The sequence below is a fragment of the Mesoplodon mirus genome (genome assembly GCF_964341445.2).
Source record: "Mesoplodon mirus genome assembly, chromosome: 7".
Taxonomy (NCBI): Eukaryota; Metazoa; Chordata; class Mammalia; order Artiodactyla; family Ziphiidae; genus Mesoplodon; species Mesoplodon mirus.
In genome coordinates, this window is record NC_138983.1 from 93,641,733 (window position 1) to 93,665,958 (window position 24,226).

A 24,226-nucleotide genomic window follows, 5' to 3' on the forward strand; every position below is an offset into this window, starting at 1 on the left:
AAAACTAAGAACTGACAATAGCATTGATTGAGAAGGAGTATAATTTTGAGGTTCCTGCCTCAGAGATGATGTTAATCTTCATGTTCACATTTCATGTAGTTTAGTTCAGAAAAAAGTTTTCATTTTCCTCTTTGTAACTAAAAGGATCCCCATTCTGCATTCAGAACAGTCACAGTAAAAAACAAAGGCCTACTTTATATAGTGTCAGAATTTATAAAGACACACACACCCATATATACATATATGTATGTGTGTATGTGTGTGTGTGTGTGTGTGTGTGTGTGTGTGTGTGTGTGTGTGTGTGTGTATATATATATATATATATATAAAACTTCCTTATTCTTGTTTCCAAAATATTATTGTAAAGAAAATTATGACTTCTGTGGTATTTATTCATGAATAAACTCTAATGGAGAGTTCTACTCCTCGTTTTTGTCCAGTGTGTGAACCCATATATAAGTTATGGAAATCCCCATCTTATGAGGAAGAATCTGCCTCTCGTTGTACAGACTGAAAATGCCACCTACTTAATCTCTGAGTATCCTTTAAAGCCATAGGCTAGCATATGACCTTAGCTCTGACAGTCAGTTATGTCCATTCTGGAGACTGGACTAGAAGCTACTGACAAGAAGAAAAGACTGCTTAGAATATATTCTGGAAGTGGAAAGCACACACTGTTTTCAGTATCCAGAACAAATGTATCAGTGATTCATATTACTGTATTTAGCATCCCCTATCATTGATATTTGTAGTTCTAGCTGAAGTGTCTCTGCCCAGTGACTCTTGCACTAGGTTGTTCCCTGGACCAATTCTACAGCATGATTCCTAGGCATAAGTTTAAACTTCCAAACACCAATCCTGGTTGTTGAATCTTTTATTTAGAGATTCCATAAACTGTCCAATATCTTTTTAATCATTTATTTTCTACTTAATTAACCCAGAGTAAGTCACCGATTGCTCTAACATAAAAATTGATACCAGGAGAGATCACAGACAACAGATCATTGAGGATATAGGGGAAATTGCCATCAGTTATCTAGCCTGGTTGGCACTGGAGACAGTAAATCTCTAGTTGGCAATAAGAAACAAATTGAGAAAAAATTAACCTTAGAGTGTCCTGGAACTTAAAGCCTACTAGTGACCTGACTAGGGAAAATCAAGTAGTAACTTACATGTAAAAGTATGAAGGTCCTGGGACTTCCCTGGTGGTGCAGTGGTTAGGAATCCTCCTGACAGTGCAAGGGACATGGGTTCGAGCCCTGGTCCGGGAAGCAACTAAGCCCACGAGCCACAACTACTGAGCCCGTGTGCCACAACTACTGAAGCCTATGAGCCTAGAGCCTGTGCTCTGCAACAAGAGAAGCCACAGCAATGAGAAGCCCACACACTGCAATGAAGAGTAGCCCTCACTCGCCACAACTAGAGAAAGCCCGTGCACAGCAATGAAGACCCAATGGAGCCAAAAATAAATAAATAAATTTATCTTTTAAAAAAGTATGAAGGCCCTGGGTATTCCAAATCTGTAGGGTGTCATGGTTACTTCTAAGGGCACTGGGAGAGCATCCTTTCCCAATTGTATTCTTAGCTCCTTTGTCAATGATCAGTTGGCTGTATGTGCATATGTTTATTTCTAGTCTCTCTATTCTGTTCCATTCGTCTGTCTTTTTGCCAGTACCATGCTGTTTTGAGTACTGTAGGTTTGTAATATATTTTTTGAAATCAGAAACTCTTATGCCTCCAACTTTGCTCTTTGTCACAACTGACAAATGGTGTTGGTGAAATTGGATATCCACATGCAAAAGAATGAAACTGGACTCTTGTATCATACACAAAAATCAACTCTAAATGGATTAAAGACTTAAACATAAGATCTGAAACTGTAAAACCCCTAGAAGAAAACATAGGGGAAAAGATCCTTGACACTAAGTTTGGCAATGATGTCCTATCTATATGACACCAAAAGCACAGGCAACAAAGCAAAAATGGGCAAGTAGGACTACATCAAACTAAAAACCCTCTGAACAGCAAAGGAAACAATCAACAAAATGAAAAGGCAGCCTATGGAATAGAAGAAAATACTTGCAAACCCTGTATCAGATAAGGGGTTAATACTCAAAATTTATAAGAAACTCCTATGACTTAATAGCAAAAAAACCCCCCAAATAACCCAATTTAAAAATGGGCAATGGGCTTGAACAGACATTTTTCCAAAGAAGAAATATAAATGGTCAACAGATATATGAAAAGGTGCTCGACATCACTAACCATCAGGAAAATGTAAATCAAAACCACAATGAGGGAATTCCCTGGTGGTCCAGTGGTTAAGACTCTGTGCTTTCACTGCTGAGGATGCAGGTTCAATCCCTGGTCAGGGAACTAAGATCCCACATGCCACACAGCACAGACCAAAACAACCCCCAGAAAACAACAAAAGAAAACACACAATGAGATATCATCCCGAACCTGTGAGGATGGCTATTATAAAAATAAATAAAGTAAAGTATTGGTAAGGATGTGGAGAAATTGGAACTACTGGGTACTGTTGGTAAGAATGTAAAATGGTACAGTTGCTATGAAATAGTATGGAGGGTCTTGAAAACCTTAAAAATAGAATTATCACGTGACCCAGCAATGCCACTTCTGTGTAGATAGTCTAAAGATTTGAAACCAAGATCTAGAAGATATTTCTGCACTACCATGCTCACTGCAGCATTATTCATGATAGCCAAGATATGGACAAAACCTAAATTTCCATTGATGGATGAATACATTTTTAAAATGTAATATATACATACAATAGAATATTGTCCAGCCTTAAAAAAGAAGGAAAACCTGCCATGTGCAGTAACATAGATATACCTGAAGACGTTATGCTAAGTGAAATATGCCAGTCACAGAAGAACAAATACTGCGTGATTCCACTTACATGAGATATCTAAAATAGTCAAACTCGTAGAAACAAAGAATAGAATGACAGTTGCCAGAGGCTGTATTATACACTTAAAAATTTGAGAGTAGATCGCATATTGTTTTCTTACCACAATAAAATTTCTTTTCATAAATTAATAAAATAAATTAAAAATAAAGACAACAGGATACACCAATGTAATAAGAATGTAATATTCCAGTCTTAAATTCCCAGCTCAAGGTAATGCCAAATATCATTAACTTTCTGTGAATGTGGTAAAAGTCTTACTTCTTGCATCCACAGGTTGAGATAGAATAACTCGAAACATTTAATTCTGATGACTGCTTTATTATGAGAGTTTAATTGGCATCTTGGAATGGGGCATTGACTGAAAAAGAACTGGACTTCTTTGTAGTGGGATGAGGATATAATGGTAGATTCCAATAAAGAAAGGACTCTCCAACCCTCACTTGCCATCTTTCTAAAGAGAAGTCAATTTTACGATATATAGTAACATTTTTTTCACCATGATTGGAGACATGTAATGACTTAGCCAAGAAGAGTTACCTAGAAAATGGAAGTCAATTTTTCCCATCCCAACCTCTTTACCCTTCCCTGTATTGATTCTTGGTACCTTCGATACCACTATTCTCCACTAGTCAGGGTGGAGACATGAAGATGATATGATAAATGGCAGTTTGACTTAAGTCTGCCTCCCAGTAGGTCTAGTAGGATGCCCCAAATGTCCATAAATATTTCATTAGTTTCTTAGTATATCATTAAAGTAGTACACTCAGCCACAAGCAGAATCACCATCTTGGCTGCATGTCTCAGGGAATAATATTTTTATTAGGAAGAGCCCAATAAAAGCCCCAAGAGCTTCCTCTATTTATTATAATAATATGTCAAAAGCATGATTAAATCCCTAAGAGAATCACAGTGATTAGTTTCACTACTGAAGATTTTACAAATTCAGGGTTGGTGATTTCTATCATATTCCCTTTTAAAATTTCAATTTGTCTACTGTAGAAGTCAGAGTATTCAGGAGTAAAACAGAAGACTTATAAATTAGATCAGCTAGAGACAGCAAATTGAGGCCGTTCTATATGTGGTCTCTTCACTAGAACAAATCAATAAGGTTCTAAGGAACCTGCTTTGCTTTCTAAGTAATCGATAGTTATTGATTAGGCACATGCTTTTATTCCTTTACTCTAAAAAGCTGAGAACACCAGAACAATTTGCTTGCAAATCACTAGGCAGCAGTATTAATTTCACCGTATTGTCTCAACTTTTTCATTCTATATCACAGCTTAGTTCATAGGGACCTTGACCTTCTGACATCACACTTATCCTCTATTTTAATGACATCATGCTCAGAGAACCTACAGATCAGTAAATAGACTATCCAAAGTGTCTTGGCAAGACCCATGTCTGCCTGAAAGTCACAGATAAATTGCATGAACCTTGTCCATTCCCTATGTTTTAGGAATCTCCGACTTTATGAGGCAAATCCACCTTTCACCATAGAAGCTAAACATCTCAAGTACTTGTTTTCTCAGCCTCCTTTGAAACTAGGGCATTAGCACAAAAACGGAATTCTATCAGTTGGATGCATATGCCCCAGATTTGTAATTAAAAGCTGCCAGTGAGTGAGTGGAAAACAGCAATTGTAGAATCGATTCTGGTCACACAAAAGAACCCTAGTGGAAGCAATATCCTCTTTCCAGCAGCATCTAACGTTCTGTGTTTGTGAGCTCAGCATTACAATCTGCAGAGTAATCAAGTAATCCAGCAGTAGTGGCAATCTCATCTTCACCACATCAGACCATGAAATAAGTTTAGACATTTCTCCTGGCTGATAGTTTAGACCCACGGTTCTCTGACTCTCGAAACCATTCTGTGAGCTACTCTATATCATTGTAATAAATTCATTTTCTTAAAGTTATCTAAGTCATATCATGTTGCTTAAAACCAAGAGTTCTGCCGATACACCCAATTAGCATTTAGTAAGCATCTTCAACTGGCCTTATCAGACCCTAAAGGAAACTAGATAGATAGGATACAAACTCTGTTAGTGCATATGCTTGTGGGGGAAACTGTGATGGTGTTAGAGTACACACATATGTAACAAACCATGGGAGTATAGCAGTAGAGATAAATATCTTTTAGATATGGGGATATCAATAAAGGCTGAAGTTTTACTAAGCTTACGGAGTTGAAAGTAAAAGGATAAGTATTGTTAATATCAATATTATCATTTAGAAAATGCTTTTTACATCTTATAGGCTTAGTTCAGAAACAAATAATGTTTTAAGTCATCTCCAAATGCTCAAAGGGCAAATAATTTATTCTATATATAACAATTATAATAACACAACACTTTGATTCCTTAAGTATGATTTGTAATTCAAACTTACCCCTCATTTATTATAAAAAAAGTTTATTCCTTTGATCTAAATTTACTAAAATAGATATAAATTGTCTGTGTTACATAATATTTTCAAATGTAACTTCCTTGTCTTATAATACCCTCACTTGAGACAGGCAATATAATAGATGTATTATTAAAATGCCTGCTCTTTCTACAATCTAATGGTTTTCAACATGACTTAGTCAATCAGTAAATACTTACATCAAAAGTTACTGAGACCAGGGACTTCTCTGGTGGTCCAGTGGGTAAGACCCTATGCTCCCAATGCAGGGGGCCCGTGTTTGATCCCTGGTCAGGGAACTAGATCCCGCATGCATGCTGCAACTAAGAGTCCACATTCTGCAACTAAGATTCCGCATGCCACAACTAAGAAGTCTGCATGCCACAACTAAGAAGTCTGCATGCCACAACTAAGACCCAGTGCAGCCAAAAAAATAAATATTAAAAAAAAAGAAAAAAAGTTACTGAGACCAGTGGTTTTTAAATTGTAGTTCTTGGAGTTTGGGGATTTTGTCAAGGACATTTATGAGTTTATGAAAGAGCGGAGGGTACAAATAATCAAAGCCACACTTATTTTGTATTTCATAAAGTTATTGGGATTACATGTAAAATTTTGTTTGAAAGATGGGATATGTTCTATTAAACATCTGGATGTCACTGACTGTACAGACGCTTTTCAAATGTAGAGGTTAATAATAATAATAATAATAATGCATATTGAGCATTCATTAAATACCAGGCACTGTTTTGAGTGCTTAAGACGCACTAACTTATTTCATCCTAACATCAATCCAGTGATCATTATCTCAATTTTAAAGACGTAGAAATCAAGGCACAGAAAAATTAAATATCTGTCCCAGTTAGTAAATGAAAGAACAATAATCAAACTCAGGCTGTTTAACTCCAGTACATTCACTCTTACCCACAACATTAATTCACTTTCTTAGGACCTCCTTAGAATAGAAAAATGGACAATCTTAAAAGTCAGAAAAAAAGAGACAAAATAGACTCAATGAAGTTTCTGATCAGAAAAGCAGCAATACAAAAGTGGTATTAAAAATATTCATCTGGTAATTAATGTAAAATAAATAATAGGAGAACCTAACTTTGGGTATTTGGGCTCATTCATTTATTAATGAATATTAATTGAGCTAGTTATCATCCTTTGTGATTAGGCTACATTAATGAACAAAGCATAAAGAAAATTCTGCCCCCTTGGACTTTCTAATGGATCCAGACTAGTTACCTTGGCCCAAAGACCTGGCCTAGGAGGTTAGCAAGGAGCCTACAGAGTGTTAGTTGAAAAAACAGTCAAAATTTTTTTCTATCTAAAGGCTATGGCAGAGATAGAAGAATGAGAAAATCAGAAAGAGGGACTAGGTTTGGAGAGAAAAATGATTTTGAATAGCTATCTTTCAAGGAACAGCAAAACATCCATTTATGAATATTTAGAAGGCAATTAGCAATACAAAGTTGGGGCTTTAGTGAGAGTACATTACATGGATACCATAGCCATTTCCCACTGAGGTAATAGCCAATCCAATGGCAGGTTTTAGCTGGAAACATAAAATTGAATCAATAGTCTGATAGAGGAGAACCAGTACACAAAATACAGAAGTATGGTGAATTCCCAAAATAGTGGAATGGAAAAAATCAAAAAGAAGCACTCAAAGTAACAAACTGATTTGCTAAATATGTGAAAAGAGTAACAGGTAGTACATAGTCAACACAATTACAGCAAAAAGATAAGAGTCATCTGTGAGGAGCAAAACATCAAAAGCAATTGAGATTTTAAGGTAAATGAGACAGAAGAAAAACCTTTGAATTTGGAAATTATAAAGCCATTACTGATGTGGAAAATGAAATCTTGGTGCAATGTGGAATGAAAGCAGGGTGAAAAGAGAACATAAAGAGTTCGTATATGTCATTTGTTTTGCACATATAGAAACAAGGAAGGGGAGGAGTAGACCATTAGGAAGGAGGGCATGCTTCATTTTGGTGGTAACTGCATCAAGAACACTACAGGACTTTGAAACCACAAATTAGCTGATGATTAGAGAAAACTTTACTTAGCTTTGGAAAAGCTGTGCTTCAAATAGCTTACGGATAGCCCAACTAATTCCTTAGTCTTTCCACTACTATATGCTACTTCCAATAGAGTAATACAAACCTGTCACTTGTTTTTAATAATGCTTGCTCATTGCCCCAGCAGTTTTCTCTTAATCTACTATCTTTGACTTCCTTGCCTTAGCTTACAGTAACACTTTAATACAGGGACTATAACAATAATGCTGGACTCATTTATAATTCTATCTCTTCAAACACACTTTCTCACATGAAATGTTGTTAGGATTAATTAAAAAGAAAGTAAAGTGACAAATAAGAAAACCCTCTTTCAAAAAGATTTTTTAAAAGACCTTTGCTCTGAAAGGCAGATATGAATCACTGACAGCACACATTTGGGTATTAGCTAGGTGTAATAAAGTTCTCACACTCTTTCACTCAAGCTTTGTTTCAGTCCAACTGTGCCCTCTACAGTATTATCAAGTGAATGAAGGTGACTTTAGCTTGAAAGGAATCTGATAAGTCTCTGATACTCAGTCCACACTTTTCAGACAGGAAAGCAATATTTGATTCTTTATAAAAATTTCCGACCTATTTAATTTGGGGGAACTCTCTAAGATAAAAGGTAATTAAATTTAACAAGTGGTACATTTGCTTGGCTGTGTGATGACCACTGGAAAAGAAAATAAAGTTTTATATAGTCTAATTGTGTCCTTCGATACTGAAAACTATTATTAGTGACAATGTGGAATTTTACCTGAGCCCTCGAATCCTGGAAAACAGCAAAAGTTAAGATATCCCTCTGCCCTTTGTGTTGTGGAAAACAGCTTATTCCTAAGAACCACCACAGATGCCTCCTCTTGTTTACCTATGGCAATGCCAGACAAAGATATTCCAAATTGCCATTTTTTTTGTCTCATAAATTATCATCTGAAGTGTTTATTCCTACTAATCAATTGGAACAAACTGCTTATTAATCAAACTGTAAAGTTTCACTCCTTCCTCCAGGCTCCAGAACTCTGACACACTGTCAGACTGAGTCAACATATAATCTCTCCTAAGAACATCTGACCTCAGGGTAAAATATTCTCTGATCTACCATCCACTCAAGCTACTCTTTTATCCCATTTTCCCACACCCTACACTTAATACCCTTGTTACTTCCTCTCAAGAGAAGAAAAACCCCTTTTGATTAACCACTGAGAGGCTTGCAGATCTTAGGGTCACAGCATTCTCCCTAATGCAACAGTTCTCCTCCCCCAATTGCAATAGGCCCCTCCTCGCACTTACCCTTTTGAGTAAAGTTTCTCCTTACTATGCTGCTATTGTTTGGGTTTTTTTAGTTGACATTGGCAACTGATAGAAGAAGTAAATATTGCTGCATCTGGATATATGTGATAATGGGGGATTGAAAACTCTAAAATTTTTATTTGATTTTTATTGGAGTATAGTTCTTTTACAATGTTGTGTTAGTTTCTTGCTGTATAGCAAAGTGAAACAGTCATACATATACATATATCTGCTCTTTTTTAGATTTCCTTCCCATTTAGGTCACCACAGAGCACTGAGTAGAGTTCCCTGTGATATACAGTACGTTCTCATTAGTTACCTATTTTATACATAGTAGTTATATATGTCAGTCCCAATCTCCCAATTCATCCCACCCACCCCTTCCCCCCTTGATAACAGTAAGGTTGTTCTCTACATCTGTGACTCTATTTCTGCTTTGCAAATAAGTTCATCTCTACCATTTTTCTAGATTCCACACATAAATGGTACTATACAATATTTGCTTTTCTCTGCCTGACTTACTTCACTCTGTATGACAATCTCTAGCTCCAACCACATCTCTGCAAATGGCACTATTTCATTCCTTTTTATGGCTGAGTAATATTCCATTGTATATATGTACCACGCCTTCTTTATCCATTCTTCTGTTGATGGACATTTAGGTTCCTTCCACGTGCTGGCTATTATAAATAGTGCTACAGTGAACATTGGGGTGCATTCATCCTTTCGAATTATGGTTTTCTTTGGATATATGCCTAGCAGTGGGATTGCTAGGTCATATGGTAGCTCTATCCTTAGTTTTTTAAGGAACCTCCATACTGTTCTCCATAGTGGCTGTACCAATTTACAGTCCCACCAACAGTGTAGGAGGGTACCCTTTTCTCCACACCCTCTCCAGCATTTACTGTCTGTAGATTTTTTTTTTTTTTTTTCTTTTTGCGGTATGCGGGCCTCTCACTGTTGTGGCCTCTCCCGTTGCGGAGCACAGGCTCCGGATGCGCAGGCCCAGCGGCCATGGCTCACGGGCCCAGCCGCTCCGCGGCATATGGGATCCTCCCAGACCGGGGCACGAACCCGTATCCCCTGCATCGGCAGGCGGACTCTCAACCACTGCGCCACCAGGGAGGCCCTGTCTGTAGATTTTTTGATGATGGCCATTCGGACTGGTATGAGGTGATACTTCACTGTCATTTTGATTTGCATTTCTCTAATGATTAGTGATGTTGAGCATCTTTTCATGTGTTTGTTGGCCACCTGTAGGTCTTCTTTGGAGAAATGTCTATTTAGGTCTTCCACCCATTTTTTGATTGGGTTGTTTGTCTTTTTGATATTGAGCTGAATGAGCTGTTTGTATATTTTGGAGATTAATCCCTTGTCAGTTGCTTTGTTTGCAAATATTTTCTCCCATTCTGAGGGTTGTCTTTTCATTTTGTTTATGGTTTCCTTTGCTGTGCAAAAGCTTCTAAGTTTCATTAGGTCCCATTTATTTATTTTTGTTTTTATTTTCATTACTCTAGGCGGTGGGTCGAAAAAGATCTTGCTGTGGAAAACTGTAAATATTAAATGATTTGGTTCATTCAGTGAATTATGAGTGTTAATGAATACATTAAACAGTCCACAAAGAGAGAGTCCTTTAAGCATCTGCTGTGTGCTAGGGTTTCCTCTACTAGGCCACAATTAGAAAAATCTGTTTGCTCAAAAAGCACATAGGTCAGTACAGAAGACTAACATAAAACCATCATGAGATGCATTGATAGAAATGTACACAAAGTGCTATGTTTACATTTGATAAAGTCATTTACTATGAGTGCCTAGGGCCTATGGCAGGAAAATGATGTGACCAGAAAAGTTTTAGAGTAAAGGTGATATCTGAGAAGACCATCAAAGAATAAACACGACTCTGTCAGATGAACAAACTGTGAAGAATCTGTATTTGGCATTGGGAACAAAGTGATCACAAAAAGCCCAAGTAATACCATGGTTCCTCTGGAGAGCAAAAGTAGTTGGAACTGACTCAACTGTAGCTCACATATGTAAGACAACTGAAGGGGAGCTGGAAAGGTGAGCAGATACAAAGCAGCACAGCCTTTTACAACTATGAAAGTTGGGGACTGCACAACTCCAGGGGGTACCATTCATAATAATGTCAATGTGAATGACACAAGCTGGAGTTGTGTACAGCCCTGAGCAAGACCTCTGAGCAGGTACCAAATTAGTAGAGTATTTTTATGCTAAGTGTATAAGTTAGGATGCTTTTGGTAGCAAAAAAATGGAAACCAAATCTGTCTGTCTTCAACTTTAAGAGGATTTTGGAAAGAACATCAGGGCTCATGTAACAGAGGAGGACCCTATGGGGCCTTCCTAGGATAGACCCCTCCCCCATATCCTCTACTTTAGCTCCTCTCTGAAGTACATAGATAACAGTATTTGATGCACATTTCCTGCTTTACAGATGCTAAAACTCCCACCAAATGGAAGGTTAACTACTTAATGACCATGAGCACATAGCCCCCAGGCCTACTGGAGCCAAAGAATTGATGACGTTAACCCCTGTGACACTGTCCTGAAACCTCACCATCAACCAAACAGAGAACTGTGCACAAGCTGATCACATACACTGGGACTCCCCTCCCTCACCTTGCCTTTAAAAACACTTTGCTGAAACCCATCAGGAAAATGAGGCTTTTTGAGTACTAGCTGTCCCGGACTCTTTGTATGGCGCCTTACAATAAAACACGGCACTTTCTTTCACCACAACCCAGTGTCAGGAGATTGGGTTTATTGCACGTGGATAAGTGGACCCAAGTCTGCTTCAGTGACACTCACAATACTGCTATGGGGCTTTTGCACAGCAATTGAAACCATAAACAGGACGAAAAGACAACCCTCAGGATGGGAGAAAATATGTGCAAATGAAGCAACTGACAAAGGATTAATCTCCAAAATTTACAAGCAGCTCACACAGCTCAATATCAAAAAAACAAACAAACCAATCCAAAAATGGGCGTAAGGCCTAAATAGACATTTCTCCAAAGAAGACATACAGATTGCCAACAAACACATGAAACGATGCTCAGCATCACTAATCATTAGAGAAATGCAAATCAAAGCTACAATGAGGTATCACCTCACACCGGTCAGAATGGCCATCATCAAAAAATCTACAGACAGTAAATGCTGGAGAGGGTGTGGAAAAAAGGGAACCCTCCTACACTGTTGGTGGGACTGTAAATTGGTACAGCCACTATGGAGAACAGTATGGAGGTTCCTTAAAAAACTAAAAAATAGAACTACCATTCGACCCAGCAATCCCACTACTGGGCATATACCCTGAGAAAACCATAATTCAAAAAGAGTCATGTACCAAAATGTTCATTGCAGCTCTATTCACAATAGCCCGGAGCTGGAAAAAACCTAAGTGTCCATCATCGGATGAATGGATAAAGAAGATGTGGCACATATATACAATGGAATATTACTCAGCCATAGAAAGAAACGAAATTGAGTTATTTGTAGTGAGGTGGATGGACCTAGAGTCTGTCATACAGAGTGAAGTAAGTCAGAAAAAGAAAAACAAATACTGTATGCTAACACATATACATGGAATCTAAAAAAAAAAATGGTTCTGATCAACATAGGAGCAGGAAAGGAATAAACACACAGACGTAGAGAATGGACTTGAGGACACAAGGAAGGGGGAAGGTTAGGCTGAGACGATGTGAGAGAGTAGCATGGACATATATACACTACCAAGTACAGAATACTAGAGAGCTAGTGGGAAGCGGCCGCATAGCACAGGGAGATCAGCTCGGTGTTTTGGGACCACCTGGAGGGCTGGGATAGGGAGGGTGGGAGGGAGACGCAAGAGGGAGGGGATATGGGGATATATGTATACATATAGCTGATTCACTCTGTTATACAGCAGAAACTAACACACCATTGTAAAGCAATTATACTCCAAAAAAGATATTTAAAAAAAAGAAAAAGAAAATAATGGAGGGTTTGTAAAGAAAAGGGAAAAGCCAAAAAGTGCTGGATATAATTGAGGATTTCTGCATTAGGAATTCTGCAGCACTGTGAACTACAAGAAAATTGAGTAGGGGGATGAAGATTTAGGAATGTTCAACTTTTTATGAATTTAATTCCTTTTTTCACCTTTTTTTATGAGTAATGGTTAAAATTTGCATTCCTTTATAAATTACTTTTGGGTGATTAACTGTGTTTTTTAAAATGCATCTCTGTACAAAGACTCTCTCAAATTTATTATGGTGGCCTAAATAAATTAATACATCTTGAAGGTCTTAGTGGTAAATCACCATGTTTAATTCCAAGAGAATTTAAAAGGTAAAGAAAAATTAGTTTCAAAAATATTTTCAACAAGTTGACATTTATGAAAATTTTTGAAAGATGAGCAGCTATGGGCATACCACCTTATTTTAGCTGATGAACTAATGAATATAGACTTCACACATTTTCAAAGTATTGAACTGCCTTTTCTTCTATAGCAATCTGCAACATATACCAGGTTAAAAAAAACCAATCATCTTAAATCATGATTTCTTCCCTAAAATCCCCTTTCTACTAATTTATAAATCCTCCTTAATATTAATTTTTTCCTATCATATTTCTCAGCCTTGATTATTTCATGTATTTGATGTACAAATGTATTGAACACTTACAATATGTACAAGATAATTTTTTTTTCTCCGGTATGCGGGCCTCTCACTGTTGTGGCCTCTCCCATTGCAGAGCACAGGCTCCGGACGCGCAGGCTCAACGGCCATGGCTCACGGGCCCAGCCGCTCCGCGGCATGTGGGATCTTCCCAGACCAGGGCACGAACCCGTGTCCCCTGCATCGGCAGGCGGACTCTCAACCACTGCGCCACCAGGGAAGCCCCAAGATACTTTTTTTTTAAAGCTACATGTTAGTTGACGCTTTTGTGCTTGGCACTGGAAGATACACTGTTGGAAGATTCAGCCCCTGCACTCAATTTTCTCACAGGTTAAAGAAGATTCAGACAAGTAAATCCACAATTCAACACTCTACTATAAAAGGTATGAGAAAGGGTTGCCCAGGGGGTTTTGATTGTAAAGAGCAGGAGAAACTATCTTTTCCTGGGTATGGGAGGATTCCTAGAGATGTTACCTGAGAAAAGGAAGATGAGAAGAAATTGCTAGGTGAATAAGGGATATTTTTTAGCTTTTATTTCTATTCAATTCTCACACAAAAAGAAAAAATCAAAAAAATAAATGAAGGTATGTGACTCTCAGAGCTCCTTAGGCTCTTTGGTATCTATATTTGTAGCTGGAGATACATGTGCCACAGTTATGTTCTAAGTTAAGGGAGTCTGCGTGTGTCATGCATCAAGCATGTAGCACAAGCTCATGTTAATAAAAATAGCCATTCAGGCATAATCAAGGTAGAAAAGCAACAACTCACTACATATTTACCGATACCTTTCCTCTAGTCTCCTCTCCTGTGTTCCTTTCACCCACCCAAATGTTTTGGTGTGTAAACTTTCCTCTCAAGACAATGGAGTCCACAGCATGGCCATCACAAGTTTGAGTGTTGAACAATAGGTGAGATCCCTAGTGAATAATTACACCCAGTTGGAGAAGACTAAACAGGGCTTGGAGCCAGGTGAGAGAAGTAGCGTTTGGCTTATCTGCTCTGAAATAATATCTGAAAGACTCAATCCATAAAGTTTCCATATGGTTGAAAGCAAGTTGAAGAGTGAACACTGGGTCTTAACATTGTGTGTGTGTGTGTGTGTGTGTGTGTGTGTGTGTGTGTATGTTTTGATTCATCAAATGTTAGGGAGAAACATTTTATGACAGAAAGAGCACTGGCCCCAGAGGCATGGGTTTAAAGTTCTGTATCTGTCACTCTCTTGACAGGAGGCTTTTTTAAAAGCTCATTTAATGACTCAGTTAATGCTTTTTTACATATGAAAAAGAATGAGCCTTTTTCAAACTTAAAAGTTGGATGATTTCATGGTCACTTTTAGTCGCAGCTTTTTAAGATTCCCCATCTAAATAAACTCTTAGGCTCCATGACGTGTGCCCAACCTAGACATGCCGAAGGGGCTTTGAAATCCTGGCCTGCTTTCAGCCAACTTTATGCATTTATATTAGCTGATTTGTTACTTGATAAAAATGTTCAGGATAATGCAGTCACTTTTTTCAATGTTGTAGAAGAGACCACTTCAGAAACAGATTACAACAGCCATGATAATGGACCGGAGTCCTGAGGCATTGAGCTGAGAATTCCATCTCCCCCTGCATGAGAGAGGCAGGTTGTTACCCTCTACAGAATCTAAGTTGGGGATTTGCTCCCTAACCCCCTAACTCTGGCTAACAGCTTCCCATCAGCCTACCATCTGTGAATGAATCTGGACCTGCAGATTTATAGTCTCAGTTGGTACCGTGTCTTAGGATGTGGAGGACAGCTCGCTTATTATTCCCTAATGCTGCTTCTTCTCAATCTTAAGAGCTAACTCAAGATTTAGTGAATAAAATATACACACGTTACATGAGCTACTCAGATTCCCTCCCACATCGTGTCTTCCAGACTGAGGAGTTCTTCCAACTGCCTATTCTCAAACCCCCAACCTCACCCACACCTTCAGCTGAGGAGCTGCTTCCTCAGCTGCAATGGAAGGGGGAGGCTTCTGGAAGCCTTCCATTGCCAAACGATGCAGGGGACACGGGTTCGTGCCCCGGACCGGGAGGATCCCACATGCCGCGGATCGGCTGGGCCCTTGAGCCATGGCTGCTGAGCCTGCACGTCCGGAGCCTGAGCTCCAAAGCAGGAGAGGAGACAACAGTGAGAGGCGCGCGCACAGGAAAAAAAAAAAAAAAAAAAAAAAACCACAGGAAAGCATTGGGGCAGTAAGACGGGCAGTGGACATGAACAGGCCCTTCATACAAAAACAGAAAGACACCAGTCTGAAAAGACCACAGAATGAAGGACTCCAACTACGTGACATTCTCGAAAGGGCAAAAATACACAGACAGTAACAAGACCAGCAGCTGTCGGGGGCTTGGGGGCACTGGGCGGGTGAACAGGTGGCCCCCAGGGATGTTTCGGGCAGTGAAATGGTTCTGGGTGGCACTGCAGTGGTGGCTGCAGGTCATCACACCTGTCCAAACCTGAAAAGTAGGACACAGAGAGTGAGCCTTGATATAAACTACAGACTCCAGGGGAGAATTAGGTGTCAATGCCGATCCATCACTGAGATGATGCGCCACACAGGCCAGAGATGTTACCAAGGGAGGGAACCCAGAGGGACGGGTATAGGAAAGCGCTGTCTGCTCGATTCTGATTCTCCTATAACCCTAAAACTGCTCTAAAGACTGTCTACCAATTAAAAAGAAGAAACGGCTTCTAAGCACGTGAAAATACTCTCAACCTCATTCACGATTCAGAAAAACCCCAAGGGAACGTCCATACTGCTTACCGGGGCCTAGGATGAGCGGGAACACGCCGCGGCCTCGCCCCTTCCTGTCGGGCATCGCGCTGGAGCCCAGAGTCCCCCTGACTTGACCCACTGCACCCCACCCCGCGTTTCATGCCGTCCACAGTCTCTACACATGACATCTTTTGATCAGATGACTCACTGTCCCAATTACAAGGTTTCAGTTTCTCCACAGGAAGAAACCAAAACCAGCACAGAGGGGAGGCTCTTCAGTCAAACTCAGGGTCTGCCTGCCTTCACGTCCCGCTCTTCCTGACGGGAGGCCCACATCCTAAGGAAGGAGGTCCTTACCAGCACCTCAGGAGCCTCATCCAGTCCACCTCACGCTGCTCTGAGAGCCTCGCCAACCTCTGCAGCTACCCAAGTCCTGGTCACTTCAGGGCCGTCCCCCTTCCCCGAGTCACTGAGCCACGTGCTCTGACAATGCATTTCAAACCAGGCTCTCGGACTTCCCTGGTCGCACACTGGTTAAGAATCTGCCTGCCAATGGTGGGCACACGGGTTCTAACACTGGTCCGGGAAGATGCCACATGCTGCAGAGCAACTAAGCCCGTGCACCACAACTACTGAGCCTGCGCTCTAGAGCCTGTGTGCCACAACTACTGAGCCCACGACCCGCAACTACTGAGGCCCGCATGCCTAGAAGCCGTGCTCCACAATAAGAGAAGCCACCGCAATGAGAAGCCCACGCACTGCCACGAAGAGTAGCCCCCGCTCGCCGCAACTAGAGAACAAAGCCCGCGCGCAGCAACAGAGACCCAACGCAGCTGAAACTGAATAAGTTAAATAGTAAACAAATAAAAAATTAAAATGAATGAATAAATAAATAAATAAAAGCAGGCTCTGCTTTGTCAGCACTCTGGAGTTCCCTACGTATCGACGGGCAGGATTCCCGTCCTCTCCTGTAATTACGTCTGTGAAGTGCCTTTCCCGAGGAGCACAGAAGCTCCTGGAAGCAGAGAATTGCTTCTTAAGATCACATGCAGAAACTGAAGACATTTGATGCTTATGTCAAGGATAAAAGACACAACACTAGATGGTGTGAAGGGTCCTCGAGGCCAAGAGCCAGGCAAGCAGGACACTTCCTCTGGGGACCCTTCCATCAGCAGAGAAGAAAATGTCCGTGGCCAGAACTGGCACTCAATTCGCTTTGAGCTGAGAAGCACCCGTGTAATTACACAGGCTCCCCAAAGAGTAATTACTCCCACATTTAAGAAAGGAGACGGCTTTTCAGGCAGGGAGGCAAGTGCAGTCTTCCCAGCTGGACGCACTGTGTGCTGATGGTCACGACGGAGCTGGGCCCCCGAGCTCTGCTCTCCCCTCAAACCCCCAACCTCACCCTCACCCTCAGCTGAGGAGCTGCTTCCCTGAGAACAGAGAAGCCATCGGAGGGCTTCCCCACCTGCAACCCTGCTCTGCCATCCCCTCCCCACTCCAGGACCACGGGCAGCAGCTCTCCCCTCCCCCACACGCATCTACTGGATCATTCCCACTGTTATTTCTCCCATCACAACACAACACAACACAACATCCTCCCCGGACCTCAGCTCCTACCCCAGCTACTGTCCAGTTTCTATTTTCCCCGTCACAGCAAAATGTCGTGAAAAAGTTGGGACCAGAACAAACCCAGTTCTCCCACTCCTCTCTCCTAAGCCTCTCCGATCAGGATTTTACCCCACAGATCCATCCAAACGCATCATCGGCGAGCTACGACCTCCCCCCAGTGCTGGGCTCGATGGTTAATGGCTCCGCGGAACGGCAACCTCGTTTGTCCAGTCACCCAGGGAACCTCTAAAGTGCTTCCCACATGCAGACAAAACGCTGTGATTAATATTTTAGGAGAAATACTCAGCGTGGAGAATACACTTGAGCTGCTGGACGAAAGAGGTAGCGGCACAGAAGAAAAGTTTCTGTAACTACAGGAATGAACAGATAAGCTGTTTTAATGGTAGCAAGTATGGGATGAAGGAGAACGAATAAAAACCATTCAGAAGACGACATTAACAAGCCTCACACCACAACGTGGTAACAGAGGATGGAGAAGGACTTTACAATGAACTCATTTTTCTGGGCAGGTGACAGGCTGGATGATGCAACGATGAGCCGCCAGGGACAACAGGACAAGGCAAGGGGCAGGGGAGCTGTAAATAATCGTTTCTGGATCTACTGGATCTAGTAATCCGAGGTGCCCTTTGGACAAACTCCATAGAGATGCTGGCAAGTGGCTGGACAGAGGCATCTATCTGGTCCAGGTGGGAGAACTGACAGAGTTGGAGGTGAAAAGCACCAGAGGGTGAGATCAGACAGGTTGAAGAGTCATGAACCAAGGGGGAAAAGACAACACACAAAGAGGGCAGAAGAAAGAATCAGTCAGGAAGACAGCAAGGAGAGATCTGTCACAGAAACCAACAGAGCAGACTCTGCAGATGGCAAGGCGACAGTGGTCTGAGGTGACGACTGGCAAATCTCCACTGCTTTGTATGCTGGATGCCAGGTCACCTCAACCGGATCAGGTTCCGTGGAGGGGCAGAACCAAGACCGCAGGCTGCACGATACAATTCAGCTGGGAAACAAGAATCTTTGCCAGAGACCTCACTGCATGGTGTGTAACGCGACCCTCTGAGATTGTAAGAGACAAAGAGCGCAATTTACTGGAAGGGTGACAAGGCTGTTCTTCCAGATGATCCTCATTGCATCCCTCGACTGAGCACTGGAAACAATGTACCTATGTGACAACGGTGTTCTACTGAACAGACAAGTTATATGCACTGAGTGCTCCCTGGACAGCACGCTCTCGGCTTACAGGAAGCACAAGGAAGGCACCAACGTCAACACGTTAGGGGCTGTCACTCAGGAAGGCTCGCGGCCTACAGCGGGATCCTCAAGGAAAGCTTTTAACGCTCGAGAACAAAAGTGCTTCGGCAGGACAATGTAAGTCAAGCAAGGGATGGTGTTTTGCCACAAATGTCAAGAACACGAGGCTTGTACTGTGGCTCTAAGAGGATCCTGGGATCTACACGTAGAACTTGCCAGAAACACTTGGTACTGACCTGCTCCTCTACGCTTTGTCTAACCACATCTTTTACCTACTCCTACTTTCCCATTTTAACTTTTGAACTATTCGCCTCCCAAGGTGTTATCACAAAAGAACAGCAGCAGGTAAACACATAAACAGCAAAACTCACCAGAGGCTGATTCATTTTCCGCTGCTCTTGGAACAACGTGCAGGACTGTGACAGTGGAGGCGGACCTGGAGAAGGAAAACGCAGGCAGTGAAGCTACGACTGAAGCGGCTCGGGGTGCACGAGCACCCGCCCCGCGCTCCACAAGAGACACCTGTGGGAGACCCATCCTTTCACCTTCAGAAGGGCCTGTGAGAATAAGGAGGGAGCAACCACCCTCAGGTCTGTAACTCCCACGTGACTCTGGTACCTGAGGGGATACTTTATTTTTCCGTAGCGAGTGTACATTGAATCCTATTAAAATAAACCTCCGTCATTAAATATGAAATTTAAAAACGCTTAGTTTACCTCTTCTCAGTCTGTTAACAACTTAGATCAGAACATCCACAGGATACCCAGAATAAAGGGACACACTCAGGTCCGTTTCAGTCTTGCAATGATTTGTACAAACTTTACAAACTTAAGTGCGACGCTCAAAAACATCTTTTATTAAAGCTGACTTTAAGTGAACAGAACACCTGGCCTAGGAGTTTGGAGTCCTGTGAGCGACCCCACGTGCACACCCGGTGAGGATCCAGGACAAGTCATCTCCCTTCTCAGGCCCCATCGCTTCCTTCCTCACCCGAGGCAGCAGGACAGAAGCTCTGCAGACTCGTCCTGCACCGATTACACTGGGCGACTCCACAGGGCACAACCCAGGGGGGCGGCGGACGCTTACAGTAGACAACCAAGGTGCTGACGCGCCTTGAGACACACGTGCGAGATGCCGAGACGGCGACAGGAGGGGGAGGACGAGGAGGATCGGGGTTGGACGGAGGGGAGGACGCGGCACGTCCCGGCCGAGCCTGTGGACCCTGCTCCACCAGGACACCCGGAGCTCACAAGTCCCAGGGGAGCCCCATCAGGAGCAGCAGGCCCTGTCCTCCAGCCCGGCCCCTCCACCTCCGGGAAGCGGTCAAACCCTCCCGGTGGCTCTACCGCGGGGCCCGGGACGGGCTACCCCAAGCCCTGCTCTTCAAGGGCCGCAGGCTCCACAACCAACTACAGGCCTGCAGACGCAACACCTACCCCGTCGGGACTCGCTCACCGGCCCCGGGCTCCCGAGGCTCCGGTCCGGGGGCTGCTCCTCGGGCGCGCTCCTCTCTCGGCGTCCCTCCGCTCCGCCTCCCGAGACCACTGGGCCAGAGGAGCCGGCTCTGGGCCCACGTCCCTCCCGGGACCTCGCTTGGCCCCGCGCTGCACATGGTCGGGCACTGCACCGCCGCCGGCCGCCCGGCCACTCCGGCCCAAACGCGGGCTCCGCGGCTCGAGCTCGGAGGTCACAGTTCCAGCCTCCGCCCGGCCCACGCGAACCCTCGCCCGCACAGCCCGCTCCCGCGGGCTGCCGGCCGGCCCGGACAGCGTACCGCCCCGCAGGCCCCGAAATGCTCGCCCGCAAGAGGCCAAGACGGGGAACGACGGACAGCGACGACCTGGGCACGCACAGCAAGCGAGGGCGGGGCGGCGACGGTGCGCGTGCGCCAACACGCACAAATCAGGAGGCGCACCTGCGCAGGCGGACGCCCGAAGTCCGCCTGCCAAAGCCCGCCAGGAGCGCGGGACAAGTACCCGGACTCCAGAAGCCTCCCAGAAGTCTCCGTGCCGTCAAGATAGTGAACGTATGAAATGTCTCCATCTCATCTGGCGCTCAAGTGCTGCTGTGCTGCGAGGGTGTGCCGCCTGGACCAGGGACTCCATTGCCCATTTGTCTTCACTCCTGTTAGGGATCAAGGAAAGGTGTAGCCTCAAGTGGGGGCTGTGTGATGGTCTCCAGGGTCCCTGGTCCCTTCCCGGCCCTGGGACATTTCGGGTTACATCTGAGATTCCCCCACCACCAGGAGAGGGGAAGGAGGGTATCATGTTCGCTTAACTGAAACGCTATAACTTTCATTCAAATCCTAGAATACAATAAATGCCCAGCCATGACACAAACTAATATTGCCCACGGAAGGAAAAGAAAATAGAAACTGTAGCTGTTTAGATTACACAACCAACGCATTAAAAGCTGTACGAAAATCAGAACGTACACACAAACCGAAAACAGAAAACAGATACCTGGGATCTTACCTCTTAAAGAGGATACTGTTTATGTTAGGTAAAAATATCATTTTTCAAAAATGGAATCAGAAGGGTAATGATTTATCACTATTTATCACTGGGGGTGAAATAATATAACTGTGTTCTTGGCCAACTGTTCCTTAAAAGCTGCTAGGGGAAAAGTTAAAAATAAAATCTCCAGGGACTTCCCTGGTGGTCCAGTGGTGAAGACTCCTAGTTTCCACTGCAGGGGGCACGTGTTTGATTCCTGGTTGGGGAACTAAGATCCCGCATGCTGCGCAGCACAGTCTCATTAATTAATTAATTAACGAACACACAAAATAAAAATAAAAATAAAATCTCTCGCCAACCGAGAAAATCCTCTCCACAAATGTAGAGATAAAGAAAACGGTTTTACTGTTGAATAACCATTAAACCAGACTGTGCTGTGCACCCACAGGTGAACCACTAATGTTTGTGCAAATGAAATCAACCTCACCTTTTTTTTTTTATAGCTCAGCAGATAAAATCTGTTGCATACAGGTTCTCAAGATAAACGGGAACTTGCCTCATGGGAATAGACTTGACACCACCATAAAAATGGCATACATTCTTTCAGAGTACATCCTAAATTCACCTGGTCATCTCGGTGGTTGCCCATGCTAGTTAATACCCTTTATCCAAAGGAGAAAGACAACTTCTCCTATCTCTAGGACAATCACGTACTTATAGCTCAGAGGAAAGTGCCTAACACCTAGCCTAAACTCCCCTGGTGACAGAGAGATAAAGAAGATAGCTCTCAGGTCCTTAACATAAACATTCCTGGGTTGTAATGCTGGCAAGAGACTGATTTAGCTTTTTAAAAGATTTAGATACTTACGAAAGGGACAGAGGAAGTATTTCTATTACAAGCGTCTTGAGGAAATCCTCTAAAAACGGAAATAAGAAGTGATGATTCATGCAAATGAATAAGCACCTAACCCATTCCTGATTTCCCCAGCTGAACTGCCACATTAAATGAATCCTGCACAAAATGTGTGCTTCCCCAAAACTGCTCTTGGAAGTGGCTGCTTAGAGCCACGAATGGTCTTTTCCAGTTCTTGCTGCTGCTGACTGTGGCCTCTGCCTGAATTCTCACCGATGAAATGCTGCTTGTGTGGGAATGACAGCGACCACACCTCCTCTGAGCCTGAGCCTGGCAAACCTCCAGGGCGCATTTCTCGCATTTTCCAAGTTCACCACGTAAGGACATCAGCTACACGGAGTACCTTGCTGGGAAGCGCCTTGGAAGGGCAGTGCGCCCATGAGCACGCCACCAGGCCTCCAATTCTCACCTCACCCACGTGCACTGACCGTGTCTCAGCAGAAGACTGGGGTGGCCTGTGAACCCCAGCTGTTGTGCCCACCTCCACACCTCACTCTATCCCTTCAGCCCAGAGACATGCTGGGCTCCCCAGCCCCCTGCCCTGGACACTCTCTGCAAGTCTTTCTATTACAAGTTGTCTTGAGGAAATGCTCTAAAAAAGGGAATAATAAGTACGGAGTCATCCCAATGAACAGGATGTCCAGCAGTGAGCTGATGTCTCTCACGACTCACCCCTCTCTCCAAAAGGCGAAAAACTGTCATTTCATACATTTCCCCCTTTTAAAGTTGTTGAAGCTAGGAGGGTAAACCTGGACCCTGCGATTTCACCCTGACCAGAAGCAGCAATGGCCACCTTTTAGTTTGCTTTCATTAAGATCTCTTCATATATATGGAGATTTACAATATAAAGCTTTCTCTTTTTGTATCTGCATTTCTATTAAATACAGATATTTTCCCTACTTTGTCACTTATCTATTTTTATTGAAGTATACTTCATTTACAATATTTCAGGTGTACAGCAAAGTGACTCAGTTACATGTATTTATGTAAGAATATACGTATTCTTTTTCAGGTTCTTTTTTCCATTATGGGTTATTACAAGATATTGAACATAGTTCCCTGGGCTATACAGTAAGTCCTTACTGTTTATCTATTTTACATATAAAAGTGTGTATCTGTCAATCCCTGTTCTTTATCTTTTTAACTTAATTTTTTACTCTCACATTCTGTTATACAGACACTTAAAAAGATATTTTGTGTTCAAATCTTTCACTTTCACTTCATACTTTTCATCAGCTTGGACACTGTACTTGAAGAAGCCTTTCCCATCCTGCATTTCCTAAGTAGTTGCCTGTGTTTTCTCCTGTTTATTTTGGGTCTCTTAACATACCAATTTTATCAAGATAACTGGCACCCATCTTCAGGATTTGTAAAATCATTTTCCTCTTAAAGTCTCTCAGCCATTTTTTTCAACACTAACACATCTACCACAACCAGGAAACGCAATGTTTAAGAAGAAAACTCAAGTTTGTAATCTAACAGAAAAGGACAGGCTCTTCTTTGAAGCTCAGCGACATGTCTTAATTTAAAGGCAGGGGAGGGACTTCCCTGGTGTTCCAGTGGTAAAGAATCCGCCTTCTAATACAGGGTACGTGGGTTCAAAGCCTGGGAACACTGGTCCGGGAGCTAAGATCCCACACGCCACGGGGCAATTAAGCCCGCGTGCTGCAATTAGACACGATGCAGCCTAAGAGAGATAAATAATTTTTTACAAATAAAAATAAAAAAAATAAAGGCAGGGGAAGCAGGAAAGTGACCGTCTCATGTGAATTCCTTCTTATTCAAAATACAGGTCGTAGCAGTTTACTTGGGCTGCGTCACAAAATACGACACACTGGCGGGCTTAAGCAACACAAATGCACTGTCCGACA

At 42.7% G+C, this 24,226-nt stretch overlaps 2 protein-coding genes across 5 annotated transcripts in view; one reads left to right on the forward strand and one right to left on the reverse strand.

Moving 5' to 3' along the window:
• LOC309807669 (interferon regulatory factor 6-like) overlaps nucleotides 1-24,226 on the forward strand; it is a 1,069,421-nt gene that overhangs the window by 503,587 nt on the left and 541,608 nt on the right. The window lies entirely within an intron of this gene.
• LOC309807687 (uncharacterized protein) overlaps nucleotides 1-24,226 on the reverse strand; it is a 155,789-nt gene that overhangs the window by 57,866 nt on the left and 73,697 nt on the right. For all 4 annotated transcript variants that reach the window (XR_014294615.1, XR_014294616.1, XR_014294617.1 and 1 more), the window contains 2 exons: nucleotides 20,423-21,110; nucleotides 19,358-19,422 (listed from right to left, as the gene is read on the reverse strand). Coding sequence is in view for 1 of the 4 variants with exons in the window: in XM_082627541.1 (XP_082483667.1) it covers nucleotides 19,358-19,422; nucleotides 20,423-20,598 (241 nt within the window). In the remaining 3 variants the exon portion in view is untranslated. The remainder of the gene's footprint in view (nucleotides 1-19,357; nucleotides 19,423-20,422; nucleotides 21,111-24,226) is intronic.